The sequence below is a fragment of the Tupaia chinensis genome, unplaced genomic scaffold (assembly GCF_000334495.1).
Source record: "Tupaia chinensis unplaced genomic scaffold, TupChi_1.0 Scaffold000494_1, whole genome shotgun sequence".
NCBI lineage: Eukaryota > Metazoa > Chordata > Mammalia > Scandentia > Tupaiidae > Tupaia > Tupaia belangeri.
In genome coordinates this window covers 2,234,465-2,245,590 of record NW_006160006.1, presented here as the reverse complement: position 1 = coordinate 2,245,590, position 11,126 = coordinate 2,234,465, and the positions used below count along the sequence as shown (strand labels likewise).

The 11,126-nt window shown below is 60.9% G+C and overlaps 1 protein-coding gene and 1 long non-coding RNA gene across 3 annotated transcripts in view; one reads left to right on the top strand and one right to left on the bottom strand.

Annotated features, from left to right (window-relative positions):
* Positions 1–9,517, top strand: part of HR (HR lysine demethylase and nuclear receptor corepressor) — an 18,735-nt gene extending 9,218 nt beyond the window's left edge. Inside the window, exons 7-19 of the mRNA XM_006156445.3 lie at positions 1,418–1,504; positions 1,696–1,811; positions 2,896–2,977; positions 3,319–3,482; positions 3,579–3,815; positions 3,994–4,159; positions 4,356–4,425; positions 4,577–4,707; positions 4,831–4,950; positions 5,032–5,147; positions 6,922–7,086; positions 7,419–7,547; positions 7,697–9,517. Coding sequence (XP_006156507.1) covers positions 1,418–1,504; positions 1,696–1,811; positions 2,896–2,977; positions 3,319–3,482; positions 3,579–3,815; positions 3,994–4,159; positions 4,356–4,425; positions 4,577–4,707; positions 4,831–4,950; positions 5,032–5,147; positions 6,922–7,086; positions 7,419–7,547; positions 7,697–7,759 — 1,646 coding nt within the window. The 3' untranslated portion in view covers positions 7,760–9,517. The remainder of the gene's footprint in view (positions 1–1,417; positions 1,505–1,695; positions 1,812–2,895; positions 2,978–3,318; positions 3,483–3,578; positions 3,816–3,993; positions 4,160–4,355; positions 4,426–4,576; positions 4,708–4,830; positions 4,951–5,031; positions 5,148–6,921; positions 7,087–7,418; positions 7,548–7,696) is intronic.
* Positions 1,710–11,126, bottom strand: part of LOC102498383 (uncharacterized) — an 11,194-nt gene continuing 1,777 nt past the window's right edge. The window contains exons 2-4 of one of the 2 annotated variants that reach the window (XR_335693.3): positions 6,902–6,999; positions 6,487–6,611; positions 1,710–2,936 (exon numbers count right to left, since the gene is read on the bottom strand). This is a non-coding gene — a long non-coding RNA (uncharacterized LOC102498383). The remainder of the gene's footprint in view (positions 2,937–6,486; positions 6,612–6,901; positions 7,000–11,126) is intronic. The other variant, XR_335692.3, reaches the window with a different exon arrangement.

The following is an 11,126-nucleotide window of genomic DNA, read 5'->3' as shown; positions in this document are numbered from 1 at the left end:
ATGGAGGCTGGGGTGGAAGACTGTGTCGGCAGTGGTGTGGACCGGTGTTCTCGGGCTGTGGGGACAGTCCTGGGCAGGGCTCGCGTGGGCAGGGCAGAACCGAGAACTCCTGGGCCCTGGGCGGTGTCTTCTGGACAGGATGGTTTCAGTGCAGGCTCTTGGTGGGCTGCTGAGTACGAGGTGGCAAACGTCAGGGCCCTCACTGTTGCTCCCTCTGCCTTCCCGTGGCGTCCTTGAGAGGGCCCGCCTTCGCCTCTGACTGGGTTCTCTCTGTGGTCGGCAGGCCAGGGGCCAGCTGTGGCGAAGGATGACCCAGGTGGTCCACGCTGCTGTAGCCGATGTCACCACGGACTCTTCAACACCCACTGGAGATGCCCGCGCTGCGACCGCCGGCTGTGCATGGCATGTGGCCGCATGGTGGGCGCTGGGAGGACCACGGAGAAAGCAGGTAGGAGAGGAGCTGGGCCGAGGCCAGGGTGGGAGGGAGCCCTCAGTGAGGCTGCTACCAGGTTTGTGGCCATCCTGGCTGCTTCTCCCCAGGAAGTGTCCCACCCCTGCCTGCCCCAGCATCAACCACCACTGCTCACTGCTCCGTAGAGCAGACCTTGCCCTCTCTAGATCGGAGGGCTCTGCCTGGGTCCTGCCTGCCGTTAAAAGAAGTTGAGTGCTGGGACCAGCAGTTGGTGTAATGGCTATATCACTGGACTCCCATGTAATTGAATGTGGTTCGAGTCCCGGACCCTGTGGCTTAAACTCACGCTGGGCGCGTGTGCACGCGTGCCCAAGATCCCGAGAGGAGAATGGAGGAGAAGGGACTGGCCATCTCCCTTGGGGGGTGATTTCTCGCTTTCTGTCTCTCTGTCTCTCTTTGTCTTTCTGGAGAGTAAAAAAAAAAGAAGTCGAGTGCCCACTGCACGCCCCCCACTTTGCTCAGTTCGCATCTTTTAAAACTTATCATAGTGCTCTATATTGTAGTATAGTATCATTGTCTCCATTTCCCAGATTAGAAAAGCTCAGAGAGGTTTGGTGACTTGTCCAGGGTCACACAGAAAGTGCTGGCAGCCGGGACTCTGCCCTGTTCTTTTCATGGCTCCTAGTGCTCCCTCCTGGAATAACTCAGCCACCAAGTTGCCCACGGTTCCAGGAGACTCTGCCACAGAGTTCCGCTTGGGGACATTCTCCTCTATGCGACCACCTTGGAGCCTTGCAGATCATCTCGGGGCACTAAAGCCTCTGAGCTCTGAGAGCCTTTGTCTGCATGCCCTCTGTCACCGAGCACCCCGGGGCTCCATCAGGCACGTGTGCTGGGACGTGCCCCGCCCCTCGGCTGAGGCTCCACGTCTGCCCGTCTTCCCTGGCCACAGCCTGTGGTTGTCTTGAGTTGGGGACCTGCAGCGTCTCCCTTCTTACTCCACAGGCTCACAGGAGCAGTCTGGGGCGTGTGCCCAGGAGGCTGGCCACACTACCTGTTCCCTGATGCTGACCCAGTTTGTCTCGAGCCAAGGTGAGCCATCCTGGGGGGGTGTATGTGCAAGGTGGGTCCTGAGGGAGCCCAGCTTCCCGTGTGGGTGTCCTCACCCAAAGCCCTGGCTCTGGGTGGTGAGGTCAGATGGATGGGGTGCCTGTGGGTCCATACCCGCACCCAGCTCCCCCCTCTCCTCCCCTTCTCTCCCCTCCTCTCCTCTCCATTCCCAGTTCTGGCAGAGCTGGGCACTGCCATGCACCAGGTCTGGGTCAAGTTTGACATCCGCGGGCACTGCCCCTGCCAAGCCGATGCCCGGGTGTGGGCCCCCGGGGATGGGGGCAAGCAGGTAAGAACCAGGGCATGGCGCAGGGGACAGGGCCAGTATGTCTTCAATGACTGACTTTTGCGGGGGGCTGGCCCTTTCTGTTTGATGGGGAGGAAGAGGGACATGGGAGCCGGTAAAATCAGGCTACTTCCCACCTGCCCCGGGGATGAGGGTCCGGTGGGGCACGCTAGCATCTGGCTGTCCCCCCTGCCCACCAGGAGTCCTCACTCCTTGCCTGCCCGAGTCCTGTCCCTGTGCGTGTGCTCCAGCCTGGCCCTTGTCCACGCCTCCTTTGGGAGGGGCGCTGTCCACATGCCCACCTAGCTTGGGGCAGGTGCTCTATCTGCAGATTTCTGTAGAGTTCGCGTTGGGATTTATTGTAAGTTTCTTTATTCATTCTGTGAATGAGAGACAGAGACAGACAGAGATACAGCTCCCCGACAGTCTTACCATCTCGATCCACCCCAGCCTCAGCCAGCCCGGATCATGCGTGCGTGCGTGCCTGGCAGACTCAGGGTGGTCTGCAGACCCAAGGCAGCAGCCACCCCGGTGGGTCTGGCTGGCCGCTCACTGTCCGACGGCTGCCTCCCTGACTGCCCCACGTTTTTATCATGAGCCACCCATTCGAGAAACAGGAGAGGACTTCCCACAGTTCACGGAAAGATGGAGTTGAAGTATAAGTTCATTTCGTTGCGAAAAGTTTAAATCCTTGCGTACTTTTTTCATGCTATGCCATGTCCGTGACCTTTCTGAAGACCCTGCGTAGTGGGCGGAGTGCACCGTGCGTGCCAGGCTCTGCTAGAAACCGGAAAGTGTGGGAAGCAGACGGCTGGGAGGGCAACGCCGCCCTGACGTCTCATGCCATGGGCGTGTTGATGGGTTCTCTTCCCGTCATTTGTCCATCTGGGCACCCTTAGACCCAGGACATGTAAAGGCCCTTGAGTACCTTTTCCCTGCCCACTGGCACCTCCGGGAACGTTCCGCCCCATGCCAGGCTGTGGGACTGCAGGGGTGCGCTGCTGCTTCTCGTGGGTGGAGCTGCGAGTCCGGTCTGCCATTTCCTCAGTCTCTGGTTGGACTGGGGGGTGGTGGGTGGGTTTCACAGAAGGAGCCGACAGAGAAAGCCCCCGCAGCCCCACCACCTTCCTGTAATGGGGACACCGACAGGACCAAGGACATCAAAGAGGGTGAGCGGCCCCTCCCGGCCCGGACTGCGCAGGGAGGCTGGGCCAGGGTTTGGGCAGGAGGGACGGCGCAGACCGCTCCGGGGGTGACTCAGAACTTCTGCAGCGAGCCCTGCCCCAGCCTTCTCACCGGCCAGACTCCCACATGGGCCCTGGCTCCCCAGTTCTGGGGCTGCCTTCGGGGGAGGCGCCGGGTGGTAGGAGGCCCCCAGCAGAGCTGAGATGGGGGTGCTGGTGAGGAGCCGGCTCGGCCAGGCCCTGAAGGACCAGCATGGTGGGCAGTGAGCCTCCGGAGAAAGGCGAGAGGTACACAGGAAGCTTCTCCCCACTGTCCTCCCTGACAGAGAGCCCAGACTCTGCCGAGGCTCCCGCAGAGGACCGTGCCAGCCGAGGGCCCCTGCCGTGTCCCTCTCTCTGCGAACTGCTGGCCTCGACTGCTGTCAAGCTCTGCCTGGGGCATGAGCGGATACACATGGCCTTTGCCCCCGTCACTCCGGCCCTGCCCAGCGTGAGCAAGGGCGCCCAGGGAAGGCTGGGAGCCGTGGAGCCTGGGCCTCCCCGGGCAGTGGGTGCTGAGCCCTCCTGCCACCACCCCTCCCCACAGGACGACCGCATCACCAACATCCTGGACAGCATCATTGCCCAGGTGGTGGAGCGGAAGATCCAGGAGAAGGCCCTGGGGCCGGGGCTGCGCGCGGGGCCCGGCCTGCGCAAGGGCCTGGGCCTGCCCCTCTCGCCAGTGCAGCCCCGGCTGCCTCTTCCGGGGTCCTTGCTGTGGCTACAGGAGCCCAGGCCTCGGTGCGGCTTACACCTCTTCCAGGAGCACTGGAGGCAGGGCCAGGTGAGGCTTCCTCCTCTCCTCGCCTCTCCCTGCCTCTCCCACTCTCCCTGCCTCTCCCCGCCGCCTTTCCCACCTAGCTCTTGCCCAGCGGCTGGGGTAGCCCTGGCCCCTGCACGGTCACGCTGACCCCAGTGCGCCCAGCGGGCTGCAGCCACTCCCCTCCTGTTCCCCACTGCAGCCCGTGTTGGTGTCAGGGATTCAGAAGACATTGCGAGGCGACCTCTGGGGGCCGGAAGCTCTTGGGACACTCAGAGGCCGGGTGCAGATGCTGCCCTCCCTCGGAGCCCCGCAGTCCGCCAGCCTGGGCAGCACAGCATTCTGGGAAGGCTTCTCCCGGCCAGAGAGTAAGTACCTGGCTGGGACTAGAGGGGTTGGCCGTCTCTGTCCTGAGGACCAGAGGTCCCCAGGGCGGCTGGAAGCAAGGCCCAGGGCAGAAGCTAGGCTCAGGTGCCGCCCCCCAGGAGGGGCCTCTGGACTCCTGCCTGGGCCGGTCGCCACCAGCTCCTGCCTGGGCCGGTCGCCATGCGCTCTCTCCCCTAGCTCGGCCGAAGTCCGATGAGGGCTCAGTCCTGCTGCTGCACCGAGCACTGGGAGAAGAGGACGCCAGCAGGTGTGTCCTGGCCCCAGGGCCGGCCCTGCCTCCCCGCCGCCCCTGCCTGGTCCATCACACCCTCTGCTCCACCCTGTGACCTCGAGGGGCACTGGCGGGGTCTCTGGTGCCCAGCTGGCCTGCTGGGCTGACTCCAGCCCCCTCCCCCCAGGGTGGAGAACCTGGAGGCCAGCCTGCCGCTCCCTGAGTACTGCACCCTCGGTGGGAAGCTCAACCTGGCTTCCTACCTGCCGCCAGGCCCTGCCCTGCGCCCCCTGGGGCCCCAGCTCCAGGCTGCCCATGGTGAGTGCCCTCCATCTGCAGTGCCCTCCCAGGCCTGCGGGCACGTGCTGTGTGCGCCATGGTCCCAAGGTCTGAAGCGTTTCTCTGTTCCATTTCCACTGTCTTTTCTCCACCTCCGCGCAGGGGTAAGCCCACACCGGGGCCACCTGGGGACCAAGAACCTGTGCGTGGAGGTGACTGACCTGGTCAGTGTCCTGGTGCACGCTGAGGCACCGCTACCCGCCTGGCACCGTGCACAGAAAGGTGGGTCCTCAGCCCAAGACAGGAGTGGTGCCAGGCTGCAGGCGTCTGTCTCCGCTGCCCTGAGCCATCTTTCTCTCCCAGACTTCCTCTCGGGGCTGGACGGCGAGGGGCTCTGGTCTCCAGGCAGCCAGGTCGATGCGGTGTGGCACGTGTTCCGGGCACAGGACGCCCAGCGCCTCCGCCGCTTCATCCAGATGGTGAGAGGGAGCAGGAGCCGCCCCCTCCCCAGTGCCCTTCCCTGTCCCTAACCCCAGGGCCCATGGCTTGTGAGGTGAGTCAGACAGAGCCGCCCCACCAGGACAGGTGCAGAGAAGGCAGGACCCCGAGTTCTGGGTGGGGCTCAGAGACAGAGCAGCATGTCATGGAGGAGGATCTGGGCCAGCCCTGTAGCCTAGTTGTTAAGGGAGCTGGATCCCACATGGCCCACTGCAGTTCGAATCCCAGCCCCAGCAGTTTGGAAAACTCGCCTGGCATGTGTGCCCCAAGTCCTGGCTGGATGGAGGAATGGAGACGAGATAGCGGCATGACCACGCCCCACTTTGGGGTGCTTTCCCTTTCCCTCTCTCAAACCAAGACTTGGGCAGAGCCGGGATCTGGGCTTCTGTCTGTTCTGACCCCAGGTCACTACTCTGGGCTCCTCCTGCCGGCAGGCAGCCTCCCTTCCTGGGCTCGGGGAGGGGGCGTGAAGGAGGGGTGCACCTGAGGAGAGGGCCTTCCTGGGTGGGGGGACTCTTGGTGGTGCTAATAGAACCACCTGGGGGAGGCAGGTAGAGGGAGAGCTGGCCAGGAGAGGGGCAGGGGAAGGAGGTGGTGGGGTTGCAGGGGTGTGCAGCTCCAGGGGCACAGGGGAGGGAAGCCAGGGTCAAGGTCAGGACAGTGCAGTGGTCCACCTGCGTGCTGCTTGTCCTGGGAAAGGCTTCCCGCAGGGTCCCCTCGCCAAGGCACACACACAGATGAGCCGATGCCGGCACGGTGTCCCCACCAGCCTCCTGCACACAGGCATGCGTGCTGCAGAGGGGCCAGACGGAACACACCCTCATACCCAGTGGGCTCTCCTGGGCTGGGAGTGGCCGGCGTGGGCCTTCCCCCAGGGTCCAGCCCAGAGATCTTAGGTAGGGGGAGGTGGTCTGGGAAGCTCTGTGCCAGCCCCAGATGGACGAGCCTCTCCAGAGACGAAGGGATCCCAGGCTGACCGGGGCCCCCGCTGGGTCGTTTGCTTTGCCAGCCACCTCTGGCCCACACCCAGTTTGGGAGCCCTAAGCCCAGGGCCGATGGGAGGTCCTGGTGGAAGGGGTGATTTAGCAGGGGCCAGTTGGAACACAGTGGCGGTGCACACCCCTGCAGGGGCTCCTGGCATGCCTCCTCCAGCCTCTATGAGTCCCTGCCTGTCCAGCTCCTGCTCTCTCTGGGCTGGCCTTAGGCTGGTCAGGCAGGCCCATCCCCATACCCGTCTAAGCGCCCATGTGGCCTCACTTGTCCTGGACCTTGAGGAATCTGATGAATCTTTGATCTCCCCTGGGACGCACAGCTACTCACCCACCCACAGCTTAGCACGTACTTCAGGCCATCCCGAGACTCCATGTTAAGAACTCCTAGTGTAGACAGCTTATGGATTGGGGTTATGCAGGACCTCTTCCTGGGTTTTGGAGAAAGGGGTCCCACTGGGACAGGGAGCAGAGGGGCCAGGGCCCCCGAGGTTATTACAGGCACAGCCCCAGGAAAAGCAGGGATTTCCACCCCCAGCTTCAGAGGCCTAATCCTTTCCTCTAAGCGCCTTCCAGCGTGTCCCTTCAGCCGACCTGAGCTGCCCAGCCCCACCACCCAGCCCTTCCCTCCTGCCCCTACGTCCTCCCCTGCCTGCCCTTGCAGACCTGACTGCTGAGCTCCTTCCTGCTCCTCTGCCCTCTGGGAAGCCCCTGGGCCCACCCCCGCTCCCCAGCCCCTCGCTCACCTCCACTTCTCTTCTTTGAGGTGTGCCCGGCAGGGGCAGGCAGCCTGGAGCCTGGTGCCCCTGGAAGCTGCTACCTGGACGCAGGGCTGCGGCGGCGCCTGCGGGAGGAGTGGGGTGTGAGCTGCTGGACCTTGCTACAGGCCCCCGGAGAGGCCGTGCTGGTGCCGGCAGGGGCTCCCCACCAGGTGCTTCCTGGCGGGCGGGGTCCGTGGGGAGAGGGAGCCAGGCCCCATGAAGGGAAGACGAGAGGCTGAGTGGCCGTGAGGCCCTCGCACCCGTGGGGGCCTGCCCCAGAGGTCTGGGTCTGACCACGCAGAGGGCCTTTGCTCTTCCCTGGCATCCCTCTGGGCTGGGTTTGGCCACAGCCTTTGGGGTGCCTGGTGCTGTATGCAGGGCCCCTGCCCTCTGAGGGCTGGCTTGGGGGTCACTAGAGAAAGTAACTCTCGGGGATCAGAGGTCAGAGAGCAATGCCCGACCTGGGCCTCCACTCACACTCCTGCACGTCGTCCCCACCCAGGTGCAGGGCCTAGTGAGCACGGCCAGTGTCACTCAGTACTTCCTGTCCCCCGAGACCTCTGCCCTCTCTGCTCAGCTCTGCCACCAGGGGCCCAGCCTGTCCTTTGACCACCATCTGCTTTATGCCCAGGTGAGTGACACCCACCAGTGGGGCCCCTTGGCGCGGCTGCAGTGGCCACAGCTGGGCGTTCTGTGGGCAGGCTGTGGCCTGTGCAGAGGGTGTTCTTGAGCAGGCTGGGGCAGGGGTATGCCTGACACGCCCTGTCCTCTCTCTCCTAGATGGACGGGGCTGTGTTCCAAGCAGTGAAGGTGGCTGTGGGCACATTACAGGAGGCTAACTGAGGGGACCCAGGTGTCTGGGGAGGAGGGAGGCAAGGCACCAGGTGTACAGCCGAGGTGCAGCTTCAGCGGGGGTGGCTGCTGGGGGACTTGGGGACCTTGGGTCATCCCCACAAGCACCACTCTGGGCTCTAGCAGGACATCCTGTTGCTCATCCTTGCCCTGGGCCCTAAAGCCAACAACCGCAGTGCCACCAAAGCTCACACCTGCCCTATGCAGGCTGGCACCTGCTCCACCCCTGCAGCCCTCTCCATGGTCCCAGGCCCACAGTGGGTGACGACTCCCTCCCAACCCAGGGGACAAACAGCTCTTCCTTGGGGGACCTTGGGAAGCATTCTGGCTTAAGCGACACTTCTTTCTGCTGCCTCATTCCTACTGTCCCTCCTGTGTCCCAAGTTCTGCTTACACCACCCGCAGCCTCCCTGGGCCCCCGCAAGCCCGTTACAAGGCAGCATGCTGGACAAGGGGTCACTGATGTTTGGCCCTCTGGACAAAAGAGCCTGACACGTGCGAGAGATGCCTCCGGAGCTGCTGGACCTGGCCGGAGGGGACGGCACAGCCACGTCTCAGTCCTGCTCGCTGTCGTGGTGCCCATTAAAGTCTGTTGTTTTGTGAGCATCAGTGTGGTCGGTACTGCTCCTGCAGGCCACGTGGTCCAGGGAGGAGAGCTGGAAGTCTGCTCTGGAGCAGAGGCAAATGGGGTGGGGCAGTGGGGACCGGGCCTGGTGACAGGGACCTCAAATACCACTGCCTGCTCTCTGGGGCCTGGGTCGCTGTTCCCCTGAAGATGCAGGCCAGGCAGAACCCTGAGGCACAGCGGCGGGGTGGCTTCCCAAATAGCATCAGCCTGCAGATTCTGGAGCCCCACCCATCGCAGCAGACTCCAGGCCACCTCACCTGTCCCGTCTGCCCTGACCTGGAACTCCAGCAGTGCCCTGGCCCAGCCCAGCCGCCCTGGGGCATGGGCTTCACTGCCTGGGACAGCTGGCCCTTCCCCTCCTGCCCCAGCTCACGCCCATCTGAACAGCTCTGCCCTCTGCCCCTTCCCTGTGTGTCTCAGCCTCACAGACTATCCCATCCATCTGTTGTTCCTGCCGTGGTTTGGGGAGTGTTTTTTATTAAATAAATTTTTTTATTATAAATGTAATATTCTTTCAGAACATTTGGAAAGTCACCTGCAAGCCCACCTCTCCTCGCCCCTAGCCCAGTGCTGTAAGCACCGGGGCGCGTTCCCTTCCACAGACCTCTGGCACCAATTTGAACGGCGTGCTTCAGCTGTGGCTCTTTTGTTTACCGCTGTGCTGTCACTGTCTTCCAAGTTGCTCCTGGTCCTAATTTTAAATGGTGGCTTATATGTCACCAAGTGGCCTTGCCACAATTTACACAACCATCCTTCATTTAAAGAAAAAAAAAAGTTGACTGAAGAGCTCAGTTGCTTTTACTTTGCCACGGGATTAAAAGAAAGAGAGAAGGTCTAGCCTGGTGACAGTCAAGAGTGGACTGAGCTGTGTGCTGGAAGCCACATGGCTGACCACGGGTTCGGGTCCTTGGGTCGGCCTGAAAACACAACAGGTGTGGGCCCAAGACCCTGATGAACTGGAGGGCTGGGGGGCAGATCACAGGCAAACAACAAAAAAAATTAAAAAGTAGAGAACGCCTCCTTACTGTGCTATTTTCATCCAACGTCTCATTTAACCACTTTCAATTAAGTGATTTCATTTAATAATCCCTTATTGCTATTTTCAAGTAGATATGATTTATTTTCTTTTAAAAAATAATGACTTACTTAATTTTTTGTTATTAGTATTTTTAGTTTGACCATCGGAGACAGAGAGAGGGGGAAAGGGAAAGTGAGAAAGCAGCTGCCAGGTCCAGGACTTGAACCGCAGTTGTCCATGTGGAGGTCTAGCGCCTTAACCACCACGCCACCTGCTGGCCCTGATATAATTTACTTTCATTTTACAGAAGAAGAAACAGGCAGATTGGGGTTAAGTAAGCCATCAAGGTCACATGGCAATTTTAGTGACAGAATAGGGATTTGAAACACGTTTTCTGACTCAAGCCACTGCGTTCACATGGTACTTTTGGCTCTTAAAGGAGTTTAAAGATGGGCTTGCCCTCTCTGTCCTCCTGCCTGCAAGGAGTACACTTAGAGCTGACCGCATTCCAAGTAGCACCGAATGACCCATTCCTACCTACACTGCTGCTTCGAGCCGTGTCCCGGCGCCACCCCAGAACCCAGGGGAGATGAGGCTCTGACCTTCATCCATTAGGGCAGGAAGGCTTAGTCCTCAGACCTCTCTCTTCCTGAGACTTGTCTCACCGTTCCCCTTCCATGATGGGCCCAGCACCCCGAGGGCTTGGCAGACTGACTGAAACAGCAGGTGGACCAATGTTCATGGGTTTAAGGGCTCGACCTGGGAATGAAGCCAGTCTAGGCAGGACTGACCCTCAGGCTCAGCTTGGGCCAGTTGGTGGCACCTTCTCTATAGAGGCCCTTGGGCCTGGCTTCTGCCAGGACCAGCAGCTCAGCGCCCATTCCCCCACCTCCAGCCCGTCCCCGGTGCAGACATGGCAGACACACACCTGCAGAGTTGGACGTGGGCGCGGGCGTGCACGGCCAGTGCTTGCTTTTCTTTTTCCTTAGGGTATTCTTGGACATTTTATTTTGAAACAAAGCTAACATCTGAGTCAGAAAGATAGCACAGAATTCCAGCGACCCTTCACGAGCCTTCCTCATTGTGAACATCTTACATAAATAGTGACTTTATTAAAACTAAGAAATTAGCATAGAGGCCCTGTAGCCTAGCAGTTGAGAAAGTCAGATCCCACATGGCTCCCAGTTTGAATCCCAGCCCTAGTGGCTTGAAAAACCTGCTGGGTACGTGCACGCATGCCCCAAATCCTAACAGAATAGAGTTGGGGCGGGGATTGCAGTGTGACCATGCCCCACTGGGGGCGCTTCTCCTCTCCCCTTCTGTCTCTCTGGCTAGCACATAAGCCCTCTGGCAAAAAAAAAAAAAGAGAGAGAGAGAGAGAGCAAGAGAAGAGAAAAAGGGCCAGCCTGTGAACCAGGTAGCGGGACCCCACTGGCCGACTGCATGGTTCGAGTCCAGGACCCAGTGGCCAGAATCTGAAAGAGAGATATGAAGAAGGGACCGGGTGGTGCAGCCAGTTCCCACAGCGAGCTTTCCCTTCTCTCTCAGCGAAGCAACCAGCAACCAGCTGCAGTACAATTTCCTGTTTCCCTCTAAGGGCCTTTTTCTGTGAGGCTCCAACGGTGCCTGCTCTCACAGCTGCCCTGGAGGTTAGGTGGGGCCCTGCGGGGCCTCAGGGAGCTAGTGGCAGACCAGCCTGTGGCTTGGGTTCT